We start from the raw sequence: 24,348 nt of genomic DNA on the forward strand, positions 1-24,348 counted from the left end.
GCTGGGAATAGGAGTCCTGATTTGCCCATATGTTTATCTAGTGGGAAATGGTAGAGATGTTAGTGAAGATGTAACTGAGCTCAGAGGTTGCACTGACAGTCTGGAGCTTTTCTGTATGTTCACCCCATCGCTTGAGCAATTCCATTGCTTACCTAACCATATCTCATAGCATCACACAGCATTGTTCCCACTGAAGGCAGGTGGAGAAAAGCACTGAAACCTTCTTCTTGATTACTCAATAGAGAAAGGGTTAATCACTGCCACAGACGTTAGAGGATAAACTGACCTTCAAACCTGAACAAAGACAACCAGGGGGAATAAAGTTCATGAAAGTTGCCCACACAGACAGCAGCAAGTAAGGTTTTTGTTTGTTTGGGTTTTTTAAATTTTCAATTATCTTTCTGAGTTATAGGTGTAATATCTGGGAGACGCAGTTAGTAATTAATGCATTTCTGCCTTTCCTGACGAGTTCCTTCTGTTCAGTCAAAGAGTTATTGAAATTCAGAGCGAAAATCCTCCATCATGTAGGTTTTCAAAGAAATAGGCCAAGATGCAATTTAATAAAACAATAATATTTCTTTTAAATAATTAACCAGGCTGTGACATTTACTAATATTCCTGAGATCTAGTTCCTGTTCCAGGGTTATTACTGCAACAGTGAGGAGTGCTCAGGCATGTGATCCAACCACCACACTCTCCTTATGATGGCAATTGAAAGTATTGCTTACGTTTACTCCTGCCCCTGGGTTTACCTGCTGGCACTGATGATCTGATGCATCCTTCCTCTATCTCTTTTCCAGTCCGCTTTCTATTTAACCCCCCAGCTAAAGTTCCAACAGGTCTGAGATTCAGGCTGCTTTTACTTTCAAAGCTCTTCACCTCCGTCTCCCCACTTCTTACCCCAAACAATGGTTTCTGTCTTCGTGTGTAACTCCCACTGAAGTCAAAGAGAGTTTGATTCTGCCATGCAACAGAGCCAAAACATTTTGATACTGTGGTGATGGGCTAGAAAATCCTAAGCTAGCCAGCCATGCTACTGAAACGGAACAATGTCTCGTGACATGTTCCCCCTCAAAAAGCAGAAGTTTGTATAAAACTACAATATTTCACACACACAGAAGTTGTTGCAATACAGGAACAGATCTAACACTCATATACAGCTTTGCATCCAAAAGGATCCTAATACACACAGTAAACTTTAAGACTCTATAGAAAGTCAAAATCACTTCACCAAGCACTGAAGTGCAGCCACTTCTGGGTTGCAACACAACAGCTGTTTAAACAGTACTGAGATAGACAGCATGCAGGACGGAAAGTGAAAAATACTGTATACTAAAGAGAATGCAGGGGAAATTTCGCTTAGCACAATGTAGTTAGCCAAACTATAATGTAGTCAGGCTATCAAGCCGGCAGTGAGAGCATTCAGCAAATCAGAGGGGGCTGAAGTCAGAATTCCAGACCTTGGCTGTTCATCTGAACACATTATGCCATAGAAACCTGTGTACATCATTTCAAACCAAATCTGATATAGGGACCACACCAGTCATCCAGTTCCGATTACTCACCAGATAGAGTCTGTAAGCATCAATCCGCCTGATTGGCCCCCAGCACTTGTCTGTATCGTTATACTTTGTGCCATCTTCAACACCGCAGGAGTGATTGCCAGTTACACTGCTGAGAATGGGGTGGCGGGGAGGGTAAAGAGAGGGAAACAAAAGGAAAACAGTAATTAACATCCCTCTGAATACACTAATTGCGTCTTCCTCTCCCCTCCAGTCAAAGAGAATGGGGCATGGTGGAGACACAGACATGCAGAGACTTTCCCCTGATCTTGCTGCTCTATCATAGGCCCCAGGAAACAAACCACTCAGAATTATGTAACCATAGATAGATTCTTGGACTCTTTGCAATTATTTAAAAATGCAGGTGATGGGACTAGATGGTTGAAGTTACTAATAGTGGGATATAGAGACTTGCACCTCTAGGACACTATTTCAAATTGAGCCCAGAACAAACTTGAACAAATGTCATTCTTCTCGGATAGTTATTGTTGCTTATGAGGAAGGAATTGGTCTCAGTCCAATTCTTAATGGACACCTATCCATATCACAAAAGGACTCTACTGTCAGCCTAGCTGGCCACCTCAACCGACAGGCCAAGAATTTAGTAAGGATCACACCTGGGCATGGTCCTTCAATAACAAGCAAACACATGGGTGGGGTCAGCGCAGTTCACACTGCTGCAGCCAGTGCTGCATTAACCACGTGGGTAAACAGGACTTAGGTCTGGCACCGAAGTTGAATCTAAGTCAGATCACGGGACTCTTCAGCCAATTAATGCCAGCTTAGCTGTCTCCAGTAAAGGAGGCGTCCAACCTCACTGCCCCATCTGTAAATGCCGATGACCTATTCTTGGGTCATCTCTCTCTCTGGCTTTCAGAAATCAAGGGCAAAACCAGGTCCACTGTATATTCGTTAGCCCTCCATCGCAGAAGCACACAAATGCAAAAGGATCTGTTCCATCCTCTATCGTTAGTTCACTAGATCCCTGGGCTTACAAAGAACTGCCACCACTCACCAGGTCACCTGCATGAGCGAGACTGGCACAGCAGCTGCGTAGATCGCTAGGTCCCCATAGAGGTAGATGATTATACAGAAGTAAAACAAGTTGACCCCCACTGTAAGAAAATGAAATGCATTAATAGGAGGGCTGGGGCCAGGTGGGTCCTTGAACTCTGCTCCTAAAGGAGTCAGCGGTTCACATCACCTCCTTGCCAGGGGATTTTATTATTATTTCATTTTTGCCATCAATGTATGTATTTATTTGGTGATAAATTTCATGCAGGTGAGAGGTGCCAAGCTAGATGCACTGGAGACTGGAACCTTCTGCCCACAGGAGATGTATAGCATAGGCAGAAACAGTACAAGCTTCCTCCCACAGCCCTGTCAATGCTTACGTCTGGCCCATTAAATCCCTGGCCTCTCCACTAAAATGGCCCACAAGGGAGCCTAGTGACAATTGTGATGATGGCTTTGGTGCCACGGACACCCGCTTGCTAAAAAGTGGACTGAGTGCAACCAACTCCTTTCACATAAGCTACACGTCAGGTGATGAAGGCCCTCTGAGATGGGACAGATATAAGCCAGCAACCTGAAGGTAGAAGGTGCCCTATTCAAGTAGGAACATCAAAGCCCATCCAGTTCTCTCTTCATTCTCCCCCACTCTTTAAATAAACTTATTCACTAGTGCCAGTGGCACAATTCCTGTGTGGAAATTGTCTCACTTGAAAGCAAGAAGTGCCAAGCGACTGGTGAGGGAGGGATAGCTCAGTGGTTTGAGCATTAGCCTGCTAAACCCAGGGTTTAGAGTTCAATCCTTGAGGGGGCCACTTAGGGATCTGGGGCAAAATCAGTACTTGGTCCTGCTAGTGAAGGCAGGGGGCTGGACTTGATGACCATTCAAGGTCCCTTCCAGTTCTAGGAGATAAAATAAATTCATAGATTCTAGGACTGGAAGGGACCTCGAGAGGTCATCAAGTCCAGTCCCCTGCCCGCATGGCAGGACCAAATACTGTCTAGACCATCCCTGATAAACATTTATCTAACCTACTCTTAAATATCTCCAGAGATGGAGATTCCACAACCTCCCTAGGCAATTTATTCCAGTGTTTAACCACCCTGACAGTTAGGAACTTTTTCCTAATGTCCAACCTAGACCTCCCTTGCTGCAGTTTAAGCCCATTGCTTCTTGTTCTATCCTTAGAGGCTAAGGTGAACAAGTTTTCTCCCTCCTCCTTATGACACCCTTTTAGATACCTGAAAACTGCTATCATGTCCCCTCTCAGTCTTCTCTTTTCCAAACTAAGCAAACCCAATTCTTTCAGCCTTCCTTCATAGGTCATGGTCTCAAGACCTTTAATCATTCTTGTTGCTCTTCTCTGGACCCTCTCCAATTTCTCCACATCTTTCTTGAAATGCGGTGCCCAGAACTGGACACAATACTCCAGCTTAGGCCTAACCAGCGCAGAGTAGAGCGGAAGAATGACTTCTCGTGTCTTGCTCACGACACACCTGTTAATACATCCCAGAATCATGTTTGCTTTTTTTGCAACAGCATCACACTATTGACTCATATTTAGCTTGTGGTCCACTATAACCCCTAGATCCCTTTCTGCTGTACTCCTTCCTAGACAGTCTCTTCCCATTCTGTACACGTGAAACTGATTTTTCTTTCCTAAGTGGAGCACTTTGCATTTGCCTTTGTTAAACTTCATCCTGTTTACCTCAGACCATTTCTCCAATTTGTCCAGATCATTTTGAATTATGACCCTGTCCTCCAAAGCAGTTGCAGTCCCTCCCAGTTTGGTATCATCCGCAAACTTAATAAGCGTACTTTCAATGCTAATATCTAAGTCGTTAATGAAGATATTGAACAGAGCCGGTCCCAAAACAGACCCCTGCGGAACCCCACTTGTTATGCCTTTCCGGCAGGATTGGGAACCATTAACAACAACTCTCTGAGTACGGTTATCCAGCCAGTTATGCACCCACCTTATAGTAGCCCCATCTAAATTGTATTTGCCTAGTTTATCGATAAGAATATCATGCGAGACCGTATCAAATGACTTACTAAAGTCTAGGTATACCACATCCACAGCTTCTCCCTTATCCACAAGACTCGTTATCCTATCAAAGAAAGCTATCAGATTGGTTTGATACGATTTGTTCTTTACAAATCCATGCTGGCTATTCCCTAGCACCTTACCACCTTCCAAGTGTTTGCAGATGATTTCCTTAATTACTTGCTCCATTATCTTCCCTGGCACAGAAGTTAAACTAACTGGTCTGTAGTTTCCTGGGTTGTTTTTGTTTCCCTTTTTATAGATGGGCACTATATTTGCACTTTTCCAGTCTTCTGAAATCTCTCCCGTCTCCCATGATTTTCCAAAGATAATAGCTAGAGGTTATTAATGGAGATATGCTATTTTAAGCTGAAATGCTTTGAGAGTTGCACCCCTGGGATGCAACAAAGCATCAAGGTAATTTAAAGAAGACTGAAGACACGGAATATTCTGAATACCTGATCATTGCACAGTGGTCCTTTAGCATTGCACTGACTTGAAGCTCTGCACCTACAAAGCTCCTGAACTCCTCAAGAACTTAGAATCATAGAATATCAGGGTTGGAAGGGACCTCAGGAGGTCATCTAGTCCAACCCCCTGCTCAAAGCAGGACCAATCCCCAGACCCCTAAATGGCCCCCTCAAGGATTGAACTTACACCCCTAGGTTTAGCAGGCCAATGCTCAAACCACTGAGCTATCCCTCCCCCTCTTAGCCATGAGAGATTAGTCACGCAGAGCTCCCAAGTTCTGCAGGGCTGAAGCTAAGCTTCTCTGGAAGGCTCCTGCAGAGTTTATAAACTTTGAGCTTAGTTTCAACCCTGTGGAGCGTGAAAACTAATTCTGCAGCACTTTTGATGATGTTAAATCTGAGTTTTACAAAAGTTTCACATTCTCCCCTGCCCACAAAGCCCTTCATCACAACCAGGTTTTACCTGTCCTGCATTCAGCTGGAAGGAGGAAGACGAAATAGAAACCCTCTGCAACAAAGCGAGTTTTATGCACACAAAAGATCTTAATGGGGCAACACACAAGAAACTCTGCTGTTATGAGCGGAGGATAAAGAGATGCCAAATTACAGTGCCCCAACTTTGAAGAAGTGGAGCCAAATGCCTCAGTCTAAACAATACAAAGTGAATCTCAACAGATTTTAGTTCAAAGGCAAGTGAGCCATGAGAAAGCATGAAACTGTTTCACTTTAGCAGGAAAAAAGAAAGCAACAAGCATTAGAAGAGACGAGCGTGAGGAGAACACGATGTTTTGACAAATCTGTGCACAGGACTGGGCACGATGAACTCGAGTTCAAATCCCCGGGGATGCGAACTCCCCGTGGCTTGGGCAAGTCGCTTTATTTCGCTGTTTCACGTACGCTATCTGTAAACGAGGCTGGCACCACTGACTACCTTGCAGGAGGGAGGATTAATGCTCATACAAGGCTTTGTAGTTTAGAAGCGCTACCATGTATTTAGGTAATTCCACTGCACTCATCTCTGTGGTATTTGGATGCTACATTCTGTACATTGTTTCTCTTTCTCCCTCTAAACCAAATATTCTAGGTTTTGTGGCTCACTTGATTAATGACCTCCTGTTTGGAAGGCACCTTCTCTGTCGAAAGAAATCAAAATATGGTCTATATTATTACAGCGCCAGCATCCCCTACTCAAGTTTTAAAATTTCCCCCTCATATCACTGGATCCTCCAAGATGGTACCTCTCATGGGACAGCTAAAGGAGAATGTCAGACTCTCTCAAGATATATATGGGGGAGCAGAAGGGAGGGGACTGGAAGAAAGTGGGGGGGGATGTGTATCTTGAGGATATGCCTGAGATACACTAGTGCTGAGATTATGTCCATATTACAGAGCCACAGAAGCGACCTCCAACCAGCTTTTCATTATAAACCCGATCTTGACCTTCTCTTCTAACTTTCTTAAAAAGTTGTTTCTCATACATGATCTGTAGCCATGGGAGGTTAGTTTTTCTTTTGGCAAAGTTTGAAAAATGAGGTCCTTCTCTCGGAAAAGTCTTCCCTTTCCCTCCCCCTCCCCGTCATATTTATTAAAGGGGAACTGCAAGTGCTCAGCCCCTCAGAAAAAGAGTCAGGCCATTATTCTAGAAACTCCCAATTCGGGTGATTTCCCCCCCCTTGTCCTCAAGGAGAACTAGTGCCTTGGGGTATTTTTAAGATGGTCACATAGGGACAATCACTGTGTAACTTTGAAAACCATCAGATTCCAGGAGCGGGGGAAGGGCAGTTAAAAAAACAGTTAACCCTTTAGACAGAGCTGCTATTCCAAGATGTCTCAGTTTTTAAAAATCAGTTTCCAGCCCTTTGTGTTGAAACGAGTCTTTAAAATGTAAAGAGAAGGTTAGGGCTCAAAGTCTGATTTTCCTAGTAATCCCTCCACTTCTTCCCCATTCCGTTTCCATCCAGTGCAACCGTCCTAGTGGAGGAAGTGCCAACTCCCGCTTCTGATGACTGCCCATGCAGTAGCTTTTATGCAGACTTTGTACTTCGTTCAAGAAACTTATGGGAAAAAAGGGTTAAGAAGTTGGTGAACTTGAAACCCCAGATCCTTAAAAGTCTGACTTGCTGATCTCTGGGATGCAACCGTGCACCATCCTGGGTTCCTTTTGGTGCCCTGTGTTGTGTTCAGGCGGCTCAGCTCAAAGAAAATGCAGCGTTCCCAGCTTGACTTTCTAATCAGCGAAATTCAGGCAAGAGGTTCCCCCATCTTCCCTGACTGTAGGCAGACTTCAGTGTCAGTTCTGTTTATAAACTGCCACCGACCCTCCCTGATCGATACTTTCATTACTGGACACAAAACGGGAAGATCAATGACTTCCTGTAAGGACGGAGAATGATGAATGTGCACAGAATCTATTATGATGATAAATGACTCCCGGATCCCTGGCAGAGAGAGCTCAACATTGTGACCAGAGAGAGACATGCTTCAGAGCAGGCTCCTTTAAAAGGAAATTGGTGGGGGCCCTTTATTTTTCCTTGCAGCCCAAACGTAAGTCAGCACCCTTCAGAAAACAGATGGAGAATCAGAGGTGGAAGATTTATCCCCGGCTTAACTCCGAGGTTTGCAGATTCACATCCTGTCAGATTGTTAAACCAGTCAAGGGAACTGAGCAGAGAATTCATTAGCAACAATGGGGTTTTTCCCTTTAACAGGCCAATGAGTCTCATTGGTAGGAATTTGTGACAACCCCCCACCCTCTCTCCAATGGCCATAGAGCCCCCTGACACCTCATCTCTGCCTGTGCTACACAGCATCTGGATCCAAACATCAGAGACAGTTGCTAATGGTACAATCGCGGAGGCTAATGCTTTGAGCGAGTATTTTCAAACTCTAGCTTCTGACAGCCTAGATTTCTCGTTCCCTAACCAATAACCAACTGATCACTGCACAACCCCCTCATTCAGGGCCCTTTGATTTCTGTGGAGCCTTTCAAATGACTGGTGTGCTATGACAGTCTACAGAGAGGCATGTTTAACTTGGCTCGTCTCTGATCTCTTAGGTTTGAGCTTTTCTAGCAAAAACAGTGGGGCACCTTTGAACAGGAGCTGAGCAATAGTACAGGATCAGGCTAGGACTTCTGACCAGGGAGGGAAAGCAGCAAATGAGTCACGGCTCCCCCCGAACAGTTAACTAGGTCGATCTCCTGTCTTATCTGGAAGTCACAGTGTTTTCATGCTGTGTTCTGTGGCAGCACCACCTGACTTCCTGAAAGAGCTCTCATCCCATCATAGGGACCCTAAATATTTTTGGAAGGGGCCCTAGCATCTAACTCTGATAACGCACACTAAAAATAAAACTTTAAGAAAGGGGATTAAATGTAAAGTATTAAGCACGTAATACGGCATTGCTAGGAAATTTACGTGTAGTTTTTCTTACTCGGGTTAGAAGAGAAGTACATGTACACCCAGCACCCTCTACTGGGAGACACTGCCTCTAACATCAGTGATTACAGCTTAAGATCAGCTGCAGCCTGCTAGAATGTAGCCTCCCTTATAAACCCCCCTTCTCCAGTACTAAGTATTGTAGTCACCATCATTTTCTCTCCAATACACTTGAAGAGGTTTTGCCAGCGATCTGAAATTTGCGCATGCACTGGCTGACCTGCTGCCCCCTTTCTGCAACATCCCCTTAATCTAGCAGGCTACACCTGCCGATATAGACAAGGATCCAAAACAATACTGCTAGGCAGCACGTACACAGCACTCTTCCTCTTCAAAGTGCTTTACAAATATTAATCCCCAGACCACTCCTGTGAGGTAGGTAAGTATTAGCCTTGTTTTGCAGCTGGGGAAACAGCCACAAGCAAAGAGACTTGCCCTGAGGTGCAGCAAATCAGTGGCAGAGCTGGGATTAGACGCTCCAGGGCCAGGCTCAGACCACACCGCTCGTCCGCCACCATTAGAGTGGGGGGCACTTAGAGATCTAAGGTGGGAATTTCAAAATAGCTAAGTGAGCACAAGACCCGCTGAAAGGATTCCCATTCACTTTCAGTAGGACTTGTGCTCGCAAATGACTCTGGTGTTTTGAAAATGCTCCCCACCCCCAATCCTGATTCTCCGTTGAACTCATTGGAGTTACATTAGCATAAAACTGGTGTAATGCAGTGGAAAAGGCAGCCCATTGTGTGCTAACAAAAATACTGGTGAACAAAGGAACATGCCATTCACAAGACATTTGGCTGCAAAACTGTACACCGTGGCATCTGTCTGTTTTTGGGCTCCGAATGGTATTTCTTCACTAACACACTATGCTCTGAGTGTCATCACTCTTGTTTTCTATGGCTTGTATCTCTATAAAGTGAGATTGCAATAAAGCTATATTAGCTACCTTTGTATGGTTTTCTTATTTCATTCTAGTTATAGATGTGTCTTCTGTCCCACAATAAAAAACATTTAATACAAAGACAAGATGTCTGCATCCATCAGGTGTGCACAGGGACCCATTCGGACTGAAGCTCAGGATCAGAGAAGCCCTAGAGATCACTTACCCAGCCACAGTCAAGTGCTCTCAGGAATGCTCCTCACTGACCTCCTTCCTTCAGACTGAAGCTAACTGAGCGGGGAAATGTTTGGTGTGCTGCATTTTAACAGTGTCACCAAAGTGAGAGCAGCGCACTTGCTGGCTCTGCTACTGTGGACCACGTTTGCAGAGGATACAGAGAGAGGAGGCGGGCACTCAATGCGTGAAGAGTCAGGGCCAGAGCAGTCATGCTGGGCAGAAGCAACTGTTACTCTTACAATCTTCATACTCTCCTGTGCTAAGCGAAATCTGCCCATTATGCTTCAGGACTTTTTTGGCTAAACCTATTTCAGCCTCTCTGCCCTCCCTTACCTAGATTCTGGTGTAGTTCCCTTGGCTGGGTTGGAAATGAGTCCATAACATCTCATTCTCTGCAATTGCAGTGGAGGACAGGCAGTAACAAAAATCCTACAAAAAGGGGTTTGGGGATGAGGGGCATGTTTGGCTGGAACTGTCAAGTTGTCAGAATCAGGTGGTTTGTTGGGACCTCAGAATTGACAGCAGCAGCTGCTTCCACCACCACGTTACAAGTGCCCGGGTTTAAGGAACAATGACGCCTACTACCCCATTCAGGAAGATCTTTGGGAACCCTTGAGAAAGTGAGGTAGTTACCTTTATTGAAGAACATAGAGGCCATCTGACCCATTTCCACCCTCTCGGTGATTTCAAAGATACTGGGAGAGCCACGTCTCTCTGCAAGTTGGAAAAAAGAAAGTTCCACTCACTCTTCTTGATGAGCCAAAGGAAAGACAGGCACCATCTGCGGACATCTCATCTATCCTCGTAACACCATCCAGGATACATACACCCCTGCCATACAGTCTCCACACAGTTTATAGGTTTCCAAAGCAAGACATTTATGCCTCGGTGACCAGATGGATTTGTTCTAGGTAAAAGGGGAAAGAAAAAGCTGCTTCTGTTTGGAAGCAACAGAGTAAAACTAGTCCATCTTGAAAGTCATAATGGCATGAATTAGAAGAGAGCTCACGGAACGTTGAACTCATCTGTCACTAAGGGCTTGTCTATTCCAAAATAACTGTTCTTGAACAACTCCATGAGTGGATACTCTTGAATGTCTTGTTCCTGTTTAGCTTAATCCATTTTCCTGGAGCTGTTCAGGAATGGTTATGGTGCTTTAAATTCACACCCTATTGTGATCCAAATTAACTTTCACCCTGAGGGCTAGTCTACACTTGAAAGGTGGAGGAGAAGAGTCTTACTCCACTTACAAGAGGGCAGTTGTAAAGGGTTTGGTTCCCACAGAAGTGGGAGAGGCCTTTCCTTCCCTATTAGCGAGCAAGTGGCAGCAAAAGCTGGATACTTACGAACTGACAGGATAGGCCGCGTCTCTGATCGTGCATAGCCATCTGGGAGGAGAACATCACTATCAGAGACCCCAGAGGAAGAATCTTCATCGTCGTCTTCCTAGAAGGTAGGAAAATGAGTCCAGCTCTGCTCTGTGATGTCTGCTACCTGATGCACAGCTTGTGGCAACAGTACAAGGAGGTTGAAACAACCCGATGAAATAGCCTCACTTCCATGTGCTTATAGCTAAAGAGAAGGGGACTGGAAGGTACAGACCAGTGAGCATATGGGGAGATGGCAGGGAACCATATTTCCTGGTCTTGGAATGTGGGGAGGGCACTCTGGGGATGGAGGACAACACTGGCAGGGCATTATGAGGTTAATGACGAAGTGAGCTACTCTTTTTTTGGGCGGGACATATACACAAGAGCAGAAAGTCCATTCAGTGAAATCATAAAGGCACTAGCAAGCTTGATGCAAGGAGTTTGTAGATTTGGTATCCAGACTCACAGTGTGGGCACCAGATTACATTTTCTTAAAAACCCAAACCTTTGCATTTCCCTCACTAGGCAGAGCCGGAAAACCCACTCCACAACTTCACCCCACCTACTGACCGCGACTGAAGTCTGACCAAAAAATTATGCCTTGTACAGCGTCATGAAGGCCACTAAACCCAAGAGCAGACAAACCCAGAGAAGGAGTAAATTCTACAGTCAGGACAGAGGCCAGAGAGAATGCCCAGCAGGAGTCCCTAGAATACAACCCCAGTGACTGACAACAAGAGCATTCCAGCTGGATCAACGGTGGCCTGCAGTGGCTGGATCTCACATAATTTATAGATCTTAACGCACCTTGAATGATGGATTGCTCTCCCCAACTCCTCTAAAGAGCATCTCAGGCCAAGACCAGTAGTATGAAATTGGGAGACATATGGGCAGGGTTGGGGATTTTTAAAGCAGGAAAAGAAAATCCTGGGTTTTATGAGCAATACCACAGAGAACGACCGTATTTTATATGAAGACGTTAAGTACAGTGGAAATTTATTCCTTTATTAGACTTACTAATGAGGCGAGGCAGAGCCAGCACAGTAATCTGAGGAGAGCCTTTAGGGACTGAAGAATGATAGAGATTGGAAAATAAAAGGCCATGACACAAACCTTGTGCTTTTCCATTCTCTTCCAACGCAGCTGGGCGTTAGCAGCGGCCATGGCTTCCATCACAAATGTTGTAGTCATGTAACTAGAAGGGAAATTAAATTTAGCAATTACTAATGGCTAACAAGGACAGCAGAATAGATCACTGCAAATTACTTTGACTGGGCTTTCCGAGGGCGACAGGCTATCCATAGCTCTGGGTATGTGCTGCAGCCTCCAAGCTGTTGCCGAGTAAAGAATGAAGAAGTGCAGAGGAGATTTTCTAGGGTTTGGGGATTCTTACATTTCTTATGTGAAGTTAGTGTTGGAGAGATGCTGGACTGACCCATTCAGTCCTGGGACTCTGATGAGAGTGCCCCACAGGTGTCAATTGGGATGCTGTTCTGCTAAGAACTGGACTGAGACAGAGTTTAACAACTCTAATCTCGTAACCTAGAAGTTCTCACGCAGTAGTGAAACAATGGCACAGAGCCCTAAGCATTGAATTTTGGAATTTTTGGACTCCTTAGATCAGTGATCCCCAACCTTTTTTGTCTGGCGGGCGCCGGACGACGAGCCACAGAGGACCGTGACCAGCGGACGAGCATCTGCCGAAATGCCACCGAGAAGCGGCAACGTCCATAGGCGTTGCCGCCGAAATGCTGCTGACAAGCAGCGGCAATCAGCGGCATTTTGGCAGCGCCGCCTCTGGATGACGCTGCTTCTCGGCGGCATTTTGGCGGATGCTCGTCCGCCGGACAGTATGCGGGCGCACATAGATGCCCCAGCGGGCGCCATGGCACCCGCGGGCACCGCATTGGGGACCACTGCCTTAGATACACAGGCAGGATTGAATCCTGACAGGGATGACCCAGTTCTTCACCTTTCCGACTCAGATAAATGAAGTATTGTGTAGTTCACTGTGTGAAGGGTCTCTAGGGTGAGACCTTCTAAACCAGAGTCCTGTCTGTTATGTGTAGCTACTAAAGATCCCCTAGCATGTTTTGTAAGAGTAGGTGTTTGTCCCAGCGTCCTTCACCAGCATTCTCCCCTTCCTCTTTTTGTACAGGGAGTTCTACCTCAGTTTGCTGCTGTCCTTCAACCCAGAGATGGTTGCATTTCAGTTGTGCTGTGTAGGCACACAGTATGATGCAATTTGGGATGTAAGGCACCACACAGATGTAAAATATTCATAAGAGTACTTCCTTATTCCTGTTTTGCAAGAATAGAAACAGGCAAGAGTATGTTTTTTCTTTTGTAAACTAAAAACCTGGAGACAGTTGTGGTGGCTTCATGGTATATTATCACATCCAGGAGACGATCTCTTTTGCTTTTTTGTAAGTATTTTTGTTTAAGCATCTGGGGCCTGGTAGACCCATTAGTCTCACCCAAAATGCTTGTGTAAAAACATCTTAAAACAGCAAAATAAAACCATAGTTAGGTGCAAATATCAGTAAATAACAGGAGCCTTTTATTTCTAAGATTATGTCAGAGGTGATCAAACTTTGACCAACCAAAAATGCACTGGAAATTTGTCAGGAGCATGAAGCCTGCAACTAATTCGCATAAATGGAGCAGGCATCTGCCTATATCTCCAGTACGGGTATGGCCCACAGGTTACATGCTACCCCACTACAATGGGGCAGGCTTCTTAGAGGAAGATGGAGCATCACATGGTAAAGTTTGTAATCCCGAGTCAGTTTCCCCCATCTGCAAAGTGGGAATAATACATACTTCCTTTCCTCACAGTACTGTTGTGAGGCTTAATCTTTTGGTGGCAGGAAAACACTGCAAGACCCTCAGAAGGAAGGTGTTACTGAAGGGCAATGGTTTATTATTGTTGCAGATTTCAGAGCAGCAAGCAAATCACAGGACATACACCTCCAATTTTGCCAGTGACTGTAGAAGAAGGAGTTAAATAACGAGGGGGAACTTTTTTTAACCCAATGCCAAGGCGAGGGCTAGAATCACTCGTCCATCGAAGTCCCAGTTCACCATTACAATCTGCTTTGCCACTTTCAGGAATGGATTGTCATTGTCTCAGCTAAATGACCATTTTAAGGTTTCTTTCCCGTCTACCGCCCTTTTAAGTAAAACTAAAATCAATCTTATTTAAGGCTCAAAAACAGTTTCTTACCGCTTCACAGACTGAATTCATTTATCAAGTTCAAATGAGAAATTAGGTTTGCAAGGATAAAAGTATTGCAGCTCCTTCCTGGACTTCACATAATGATTGCCCATGTAGACTCTCACTGCACTGAAGGTTCTCTAGAGGTTATTAGGGAGTCAGAAGCGCAAACGCAGGAATGAAAGCAACAGGGGAAATAGGCTCACAAAGCACCAGTGGGCGACATTTCAAGGTTGGCACAAGAGCATCATGGAGGAGCCAGCAAAATTTGCACCCCCCTGCTGGCACTAAGATATAAACTGAGGAAGAACCAAAGCAGATGGTAGGGAGCTCTGTATATGCACTTCATGCTTTGGATATAAGGTTTTTAAAAACAGATTGCATCTGAATCCAACAATCACTTATACTTCCAGGATTTATGTCTGTCAATAATTAAAAAGCAACAGAGGGTCCTGTGGCACCTTTGAGACTAACAGAAGCATTGGGAGCATAAGCTTTCGTGGGTAAGAACCTCACTTCTTCAGATGCATCTGAAGAAGTGAGGTTCTTACCCACGAAAGCTTATGCTCCCAATGCTTCTGTTAGTCTCAAAGGTGCCACAGGACCCTCTGTTGCTTTTTACAGATTCAGACTAACACGGCTACCCCTCTGATACTTAATAATAACTAACCAAACTTTTATAGAGCCTTTCTTTCTCAGATTTATTGCAGTTTACAAATATTAAGCCTCAACACACCTGGGAGTTTACAAAGATCATTTCATTCACCACTGAAATGCAGTGAAACATGGACTCTGTTTAATAGCCAAACAGCACAGGGCAGGAAAAAGTTGTATCCAATCAAAACTGCAGAAGGAATTTAGATTGGCCAATGGAGTTCCCCAAAACAGAATTTGGCCAGGACACCAGGATTAACATCCCAATACTCTTACAAACGTGAGAGGGGACCTTTCATGAGCACCAGTGATCCAGACAAGGCTTTACATCTCATCAGAAAGATGACACCACCAACTACTGGAGTCTCCAGGATGAATGTGTAGATCACACAACTATAGCAACAGCCCTTAGCTCCACCTCTGTGCTGCAACTGCTGCACCAGTGCAGTGGAAACCAAGCTGAAGTCTGGTCAGCTTCAAGTCAGCCTCAGGGTTTCCAAGATCCCAGACTGGTGAAGGGGAGGAATGAGGTAGGCATAGTTTTACAGGAAGTTACTTCCTCCTGGTAGAAAATGGGAGATTCAGCAACTCGCAGATTGTGTAATCACTACCTAACTGCGCTCCTCTGCAACTCTACTCGGGCATCTGCTTAAATTGCTTGTGCCCAAGAGCCATGGGGTAGATGGGTTTGAAGGACCCAGGTGATCTTTTGATTATTCTAATGTCTTCTCAATGCAACATACCTAAAAGGTTATGATCCATACACAGAAGGGATTGACATATATGGAATTTCTAACCTGAGTCAATCCAGTCCAGATTCAGTTCTAAAGCCAGAGCATGCGGATTCTGCAGACTCAGAGCAAAATTTGAAAATTCCATTTGTCTGTGGTGAATAAGTAGCCTTCCCTGTTAAGCATGGGTGCCAAAGACTGTGACATTAACCTTCCAAATGGATGGGTTTCAGAGTAGCAGCCGTGTTAGTCTGTATCCGCAAAAAGAACAGGAGTACTTGTGGCACCTTAGAGACTAACAAATTTATTAGAGCATAAGCTTTTATGGACTACAGCCCACTTCTTCAGATGCATACAGGTATGCAGCCGAAGAAGTGGGCTGTAGTCCACGAAAGCTTATGCTCTAATAAATTTGTTAGTCTCTAAGGTGCCACAAGTACTCCTGTTCTTTCTTCCAAATGGAGGTCAGTGCAGAGTTGCCTCCCCGAATCTGCAGGCAGACAGAGCTCCAGTGCCCCTTGCTCAGAACCCTGTCAGGAGCCAAAGTGAAATTGACATGACAGGTCAGTTTCACGGCCACCATTCAAAATGCAGTCAGCAGAAGTGAAATTGTCAGGAATCATATCAACTTTGTGAGGCAGCTGGTGATTAGGAAAGATTCACTAGCAAAGAGACAAGCGCTGGAGTTATCCCTGGGGGAGGACGACAACCCCAAAAACAGAGGCTGGTGGAAGGGTAGAGTAGTGAAGCTCATGCTTCAGGGTTTCAGCTGCCCACCTGCAGGGGTCTGGAGGGGATTTCCCTGCCCAATATATTCTGGAAGCCTCAGGGATGGCCATGGCTGGAGATGGGAGATTGGGTGTAGCGGGCCAGAGCTCTGATGTGACATGGAGCATTCTCTCTCTCGGATACTTTGGCTGGCTGGTTCCTGCTCAAATGCTCAGTCTAACTGATCACCGTATGTGGGGCTGGGAAGGTATTTCCCCCCCCGGTCAGATAGGCAGTGAGCTTGGAGGTTTTTCACTTTCCTCTGCAGTGTGCGGGTGTGTGTCACTTGCCAGAATCCTAGTTTTCCTGCTGGGGGGGGGGGGGGGGGGGGGGCAGGCAGGCCTTGAGCACTAGCGCACCTCAGTCTCTCCTAGTCTCTGCCTGTAGCACATAATAAACTAGTCTCCCATGGGCTGTAATGATTTGGTCTAATTTCAGTTGCTGGGTGGCATTGGTGGCCAGTGATACACAGGAGGTCAGAATACATGACCTGGTGGTCCCTTCTGGCCTTAAACTCTAGGAAGACCCACTGCCATGCAGCAGCCAGAAGGCTCTAGAACGGGCAGTGGAGACAAAGTCCTCTCCCTTCCACCAGCTAGAGGAGATGTAGCTCCACGTTGCAGACATCCATTAGCCAGAAAGTTAATATTCAAACTACAGCCTCTAAATAGGATCCAGGTGCTGCATAATTGTGAAATCCCAGCAGCTGGGCTCCTCACCAGCATGCTGCTCCCAATTTCTTACATGTCACCCTTAGAATAAAACCAAGCCACACTCCCAGCATGCTGAAGACAGGCAAAGAGAGACACCAAAAACCTACCTCATGAAGCCCAGGAACATTATGAGAATGAGGCTGACGAGCCAGCCAGCGGTGGCAAAGGCCTTCGGCATGGTTAGGGCTCCCGTACCAACGATAAGGTTGAACATGTAAACCAGGCCGACCTGCAATCATCCAGATAATCCGCGTTAGAGTCTGCAGCCGCCCTGGGGATCAGCTAAGATAACTTGCTGACATGGCAGGTTGTGTGTGGGGAAGGTGATCTGTGTGCATGTCTAGGAAGGATAAGCACAAGGTAAAAGTAGATACAGGTGGAGGGGAATACTCAGAGCCAGAAAGGTCATGCAGTGGATTAGTGCACTAGCACAGCACTAGTCAGGGTTGATGCTCCCCCCAATTGGTTCTATTTGCAATTTATGGAATGTTAAAAAAAAAAAAAAAATTCAATAGAATCTTGAATAGACATTTGACTACATCACAATCACCCCACATTACGACAATTTAGTACCACAATCTCCTCTGAGGAGAGCCCCAGGTCCATACAAGCAGGAGTTGCTATGGGTAAGGAATGGGATGCACGGAGAGACTTGTATGGTAGAAGTCTGCACTCCTGCCTGCACTACGCCTAGTTGAGGCCAGAACGATCCAACCTGATTTTCATGAAGCATGAAATTCATTTAATTATATTTTTTTAATTAAAGGAAATAGGAATTTACTGGCTGGATAACCAAACAGCTAGGAAGAGAAGGCACCTTCCAGCCACCCTGGGCAGAGTCAGGCACTGAGACTGTGGGGTTACATACAAGTCTCATAGGCTCCAGGGATTAAATCTTTGCTGACTAGCACGAATGTAAGAGGCACCATCACCACACACAGGCTGCCATAGTGAAGTCAGTACTTAACCTGAAACCGAAAGTCTGGAGCTAAAATAGCCTAAAGCACTAGACACTTTCAACTTCCATTGTCCTACCACCATTCTTCGTAAAGTATGGCTGAGTCAGCAAAACCAGATCTGCTGACCAAAGGAGACTGGCCTCCAAGCATCATGTGACCTATACTATTGAACAATCCTTGTGGTTGGAAGCCCTCAGCTTGGTGCACATAATTCTCTCGCTCAGCATCTTTGTGCTTGAAAGCCCAGAGAGAGAGGGGCCCTTTGCAACAAAAGAGAATGGATTGTGTCATGATGTGGTCCGCTCACGTTTCCTCAGAGTCAAGCACTTCCAAGATACAAAGTGCATCTGAGGCCTAATCGAAACACAAAGTTGCACTGGTTTAACTAAAGACGCAATTTTAAACTGATTTAGTTAAAACGGTGTAAATGTGTGTGGACACCCTTCAATTGATTTAACCTGGCTTATGTAGGTGTAGATATAGCCAGTTTTAAATCAATGTAAGGGTGTTCACACAGGGATTTGCACTGGTTTAATGTAGACAAGCCCTGAGAGTTGAAAACTGGTCAAAGTGACTGCCAGATTGGAGGCTAGGAAATAATTTTCCTATATGCTACATGACTGAGGAGTTCTGCCTTCTTCCTCTGAGGCACTGAGCAGGGATCGTAGAAATGGTGGACAATTCCTCCACAACCTACTCCCTTCCACTGCACAAGGACTGGTCTATCCTATTTCCTGTTTCACTGTTTCTGTTCTAAACTGTTCCCACTTCAGCCACATGTAGTGCTTAGGGTCACCACAATGCAAGTGGTGGAAAAGAAACAGATCCCACCTGCTCTGCTAAAAGGAAGATTAAGACTGAGCAAAGGGAGGGGGCTCTGCCCTCCCATTCTTAATGCAAACATGGTATGGGACACACCCCGAGAGTCTCCCCGCTTCCTTGTAAGATCATATGAGAATTTTTGTGCAAATGAGGGAGAAATCCACATGTAGTGCTTGGGGTGGCCAGAGATCATAGGAGCCAAGCTTGGAGACATCATACTAAACACAACACAAAGCCTTTTTTGTTACGCTCACAACGAGACACTACACCTTTTCACTGTTCAAGCATGAACATCAGCTGGTCCCCAAAGGACTAAAATGCAGCCTTCCCGGTTTGCAGAAAGGATCTTGTCACTCAGTTGGCAGGCTGTCATTTCCTGCATACATCCCCTTGTGTTCGGAGTGCCCAGGGGCCTGACTCACTCTGCAATGAAGGACTCTTGGACAGAAACCCAGGTGATTTTTCTTGGTTTTGGTTGAACGGATGCCAAGACTGGCATCATGTTACTGTCATCAGACTCTGGGGCAGTGAGAGTCCTGCATCCTGAGAGGAAATGAGATAGCTATAGTTCCCTAGAGCTCAGACTCCAGGAGATTTCTGCAACACTAACATTTTGAACTATGCATGTAGTCAGAAAAACAACTAAAAACAACATCCCAGGGTTCCATAATCCCCCTCAATGGCAAAAATCAAATTGGGTTGGCTTACTAGTCAAAAGATGATTTTGCCAATGTCAGTACTGAAAATTCACTTAAAATGAGGAAATCAAAACCCATTAAGAAGAGAGTAGATTTCCTTCTCAACATTGGTGAACCAATACTAAAGCTTTCAGGACCTAAATGTTTCTGCTCTTGGCAAGTCACAAAATACTGGACCTTGGAAGTGAGCATGAGATAGCAGTTTTCAGGTATCTAAAAGGGTGTCATAAGGAGGAGGGAGAAAACTTGTTCACCTTAGCCTCTAAGGATAGAACAAGAAGCAATGGGCTTAAACTGCAGCAAGGGAGGTCTAGGTTGGACATTAGGAAAAAGTTCCTAACTGTCAGGGTGGTTAAACACTGGAATAAATTGCCTAGGGAGGTTGTGGAATCTCCATCTCTGGAGATATTTAAGAGTAGGTTAGATAAATGTTTATCAGGGATGGTCTAGACAGTATTTGGTCCTGCCATGCGGGCAGGGGACTGGACTTGATGACCTCTCGAGGTCCCTTCCAGTCCTAGAATCTATGACAACTACTTTATTCGTGAGTTTTTTAAATGCTGACTACAAAAAAATGTCAATAGTTGCAAGACAAACATTTAAAAAGGTACTTCTGCACCAATTCCCTATGCTAGCAACGTCTGAGAAATTCATGCTATTAGTGCCATTTGTAGTTCAAGTTAAAAAAAAGTGACTTCATCTTCTCTCACATAATATTTTCTCCACCTGAGTCAACTGGAATCACTTGGACATGAAAATGCTTAAGACTACAAGACTATGCAAAAGCACAAGACAACAAAAATTATCAAAAAACTGTAATCAGACAGGAAATGCTTTAAAATCAGGTTTTTCTGATTACTGTGTTGCTGCCCTGCTCCCTTCACCTGCTTTTAGCTGCCAATTCTCTTATGAGCATAATGCCCAATTCTACCCTCAGTTTTTGAGGGTTCCTAGACTCGAGATTAATGTTTTTAGCATTTGAAAGTTGAGATTCCTGGATCTCAGGTGGTGGAAAGCATTTGTTCTATCTTTAATGGGTCTTGAGATAACCACTAAGATCGCGTCAGAAATGAAGCTCTGGGGAAGTAATATGGGGTAGTGACAATTTTATGAACCCCATTAGATAAAAAAAACAGCATTTCTGGTGGTATACAGAACTAATTGCTAGCATTGTGGGTTCATGAAATATCTGATCTTAAAATGGTCACTAGTGCCTCAGACTAGTCAGGCATTTTTAATATGCAGGAGTTAATACAGCAAATCCCACACTTCAGAATAGTATTTTAGATTCCTGAGCTATACTCTGCCATTTATATCATCACCGTAATAAATCAAGAAATCCAAATTTAACTACTAATTTTGAGATTATGCATAAGAAAGAATAGACTCTAGCTTATGCTCACATAGCTGTATTGTCTTTGCAGGGCCCAGGCTGAAGAGAAGTCAGGTCTAGTGTTCTGAGCACAAGGCTGAGAGCCAGAAATACCTGAGATTCTAATCCCTGCTCTGGTAGTGACTGTCACTTTACTTCAATGCCTCAGTTTCCCCATCTGTAAAATGGATATTATACTTACCTACCTCATAAAGGATGCTGTGAGGACTGATCATTTGGGACATCCCATTGAAAAATCATGTGTGTCTGAATTTTTTTTTTAATTTATCATTGTTATAATTAATATGTAAGATGACTAACAAACAGATCAGAGGAAAAAAGGTTTGCCCCCTTAAGCTTTCAGTTTGTTTTTTTATATTTGACAATGCTTTGTGGATAGTGAATTTCAGCGTCCCACACAGCTGCACCTATTTGTGCAAGTCTTTCACACAGGATCAGGGGAGAGGAGGAAAACTTTTTTTAAAAATGTGGATGTAAAACCATAAAAATGGGCAAGAGGGCAGGTGTAGTATCAAACTACCTGTAACTCATTTTTTCAATCAATTAAGTATCAGGTTGACGGTGTCCCTTTAAGATTAGTAGAGTAACTGGCGATGTAAAACAATATGCAAATACTAAGCATTCTAACTGATTATTTAAAACTAGTTTGTATCAGTGAACAGATGCGTCTCAAAAGACATATGGACCAGAGACACGCAGAAAGGTGATGCCTTTTTCACATTTCTGACCATAAATACAGGTGAAAAAAGGACCAAGCCAAACTTAACATATAAAGTCTGAAAGACAGGATGAAAGTTCTCTAAGCTAACTCACCAAACTCTAGATACTTTCAAACTCCCAAGTGGCCCTTGTTGTGGTAATTCAAACCAAGGTCCCTTGGGCAACAAGCTAAACATGTTCTACTGCCCTTATCCTAATATCTTCTAGCATTCCTTGCAACTTTGCCATTGATTACCTTGTTCACTGGGAATCAGGAAGATACAAGTAACAACATACCCTGAGAGTAAACAGGTTGTGAAGATAAGACACTGAACAAACAGCAGTGGTGAATCCCAATGGTAATACTCACATAAGGAGAGTACAGCTCCCCTGTGTCGGTAATGCCACCCGCCATGTTTGAGGCTAGAGGGGCCTGGAACGGAGAAGCAGGTATCTTCTGTCTCTGCTATGCCTGGCCTAAAGAGACAACATGTCCAAGACTGGTTATCATTATCAGCAGCAGCTCATGATGCCACTGAAAGACCGACGGACAACCCATTACTGTAAACAGAGGAAGATTTGAGCAGAATTGCAATTGGGACTCTGTCCTGCCCTGAGATATGAGCACACCTCCAGATGCCCCCTCCTCCAACACACTGTCCTGACACCTCCATTCAAAATTCTTTACTGCTTTGACAAAGTGCACAAATGTTATCAGATAGCCCTACTCTTTTCCCCTGCACATCAGATACCTACCAGTTACCAACTTCAAGAAGACAGCAGTGCAAGACAGGAGCAGATCATTCCATAATTGTCCTGTTCTGCACACTCCCCCTGAAGCTCTGCTAGGGGCAACTACTGGAGACAGGATACTAGGCTAGATGGACTCTGTTTGCCCTATTATGGCAGCTCTTATGGAATGTACCAACCTTACTGAAACAGCCACCAAACCTGGGATTTCCACTAACCCACTCAGTAGGAAAACACTGGTTCTATAAAGGATCATCTAATCATACTATCACCCAAATAATAATCAATATGCTTTAGAAATATACTGCCATCACATGAGTTATTCTGCAGATTGCTACACCCACAACCCCAATCTCTCTCCATATACTTTCCAAAAAACAGCCAGCCAACATTCTGAATGTAGAAACAGAATACATTGAATTATACATATCTAGGCCTCCCAAAATAAAAGCATTTGGGGAACTTCACAACAGCTATAAAAGCATTTGAAAAAAAGCCCTCTAAAGAATTTAAAAGCCATTAAATAATTACAATTTTCCAATAAAATCACTATTCCAGTTACTTGAGAACTTAATCTAACTCATCTTACTATATAGGAGAAAAGGTTTGGGTCCTGTCTTAACAACCAACTGCACCAGCTGGCAAAAATTATCAGTACAAACCTCCTCCTAGCCCAGGCACAGAAGAATATTCAACTTCTGGCACCACCTCAATCACAACAGTAAACATCCCCTCCTCCCCCCACAGCAGCAGAGTAGTAGAGGATGAAAAGCTAAAATCAGCTAACAAATATAACCCACTCTTAGATAATGATCCTGTTCTGGACATGACAATATTAATCTCCAGTTCAATGGAGCAAACAAACCCACCCAAGATAGTGATGCTAAAAACACTACAGCAAAGCCTAAAACAGAACAAAACCAAGGGAGACTGCTACAGAGCCATGCTCAGAATTATCAGGCCAGCAGACATCTCATCATAGAAGAATGTACAAATCTAAGGCAGACTCTCCTCAAATGCCCAGTGACAATAAAATAGAGGTGGGAACAAGGAGAGACAAAGCCAAGAGAAAACCCATGTGACACAGACTGATTTGGAGACACCTTCTACTCCTTTGTCCAAAATACAACCCAGGAGGGGGGAGATGAAAGGGAAACATCCCACTGACAAATATCAGCACAGCAGACACACCCCATTTCACCAAGAGAGATCCCACCCCTTATATCCCACCCCAGTGACCACATGTGTTCCATCCCACCCCCAACCCTCCACACGAGAGCTCCCACCCCAGAGCCCCCACAATACCCAACCTCCAGCTCCCACCCCAGAGGCCTCACACTGCCCGAGCCTCCCACCTCTCACCCCACTTCCAACCCCCACCTCCCATCCCAGAGCCCCAACACTGCCCGAGCCCCCTCAGATCCCACCCCACTTCCCAACCCCCCAGCTCCCAACCCACTGCCCAACCCCACCTGAGCCCCCACCTCCCACTCCAAACCCCCCACACTGCCCGAGCGCCCCACCTCCCACCCCAGAGCTCCCACACTGCCCGAGCCCCCACCTCCCACCCCAGAACCCTCACACTGCCCAACCCCCACCCGAGCCCCCCTCCCACTCCAAACCCCCCACACTGCCCGAGCGCCCCACCTCCCACCCCAGAGCTCCCACACTGCCCGAGCCCCAACCTCCCACCCCAGAACCCTCACACTGCCCAACCCCCACCCGAGCCCCCCTCCCACTCCAAACCCCCCACACTGCCCGAGCCCCCACCTCCCACCCTAGAGCTCCCACACTGCCCGAGCCCCCACCTCCCAACCCAGAGCTCCCACACTGCCCGAGCCCCCACCTCCCACCCCAGAACCCTCACACTGCCCAACCCCCATGTCACCAGAGCCCCATCTCTCAGACCCAATCCATACCACGTCCCCA

General features: G+C 45.2%; 1 protein-coding gene across 5 annotated transcripts in view; it reads right to left on the reverse strand.

The window, feature by feature from the left end:
- TMEM104 (transmembrane protein 104) overlaps positions 1 to 24,348 on the reverse strand; it is a 67,669-nt gene that overhangs the window by 43,183 nt on the left and 138 nt on the right. For 3 of the 5 annotated variants that reach the window (XM_065562779.1, XM_065562778.1, XM_005297446.4), the window contains exons 2-8: positions 22,040 to 22,146; positions 17,206 to 17,327; positions 12,129 to 12,210; positions 10,992 to 11,091; positions 10,279 to 10,359; positions 2,578 to 2,677; positions 1,566 to 1,674 (exon numbers count right to left, since the gene is read on the reverse strand). In XM_065562779.1, the coding sequence (XP_065418851.1) occupies positions 1,566 to 1,674; positions 2,578 to 2,677; positions 10,279 to 10,359; positions 10,992 to 11,091; positions 12,129 to 12,210; positions 17,206 to 17,327; positions 22,040 to 22,084 (639 nt within the window). In that variant the 5' untranslated portion in view covers positions 22,085 to 22,146. Of the gene's footprint in view, positions 1 to 1,565; positions 1,675 to 2,577; positions 2,678 to 10,278; positions 10,360 to 10,991; positions 11,092 to 12,128; positions 12,211 to 17,205; positions 17,439 to 22,039; positions 22,147 to 22,425; positions 23,637 to 24,348 lie in introns of those variants that run through there. The other 2 variants (XM_005297447.4, XM_065562780.1) reach the window with 2 other exon arrangements.

This window comes from Chrysemys picta, chromosome 12 (genome assembly GCF_011386835.1).
Source record: "Chrysemys picta bellii isolate R12L10 chromosome 12, ASM1138683v2, whole genome shotgun sequence".
In the NCBI taxonomy this organism is placed as follows: Eukaryota; Metazoa; Chordata; order Testudines; family Emydidae; genus Chrysemys; species Chrysemys picta.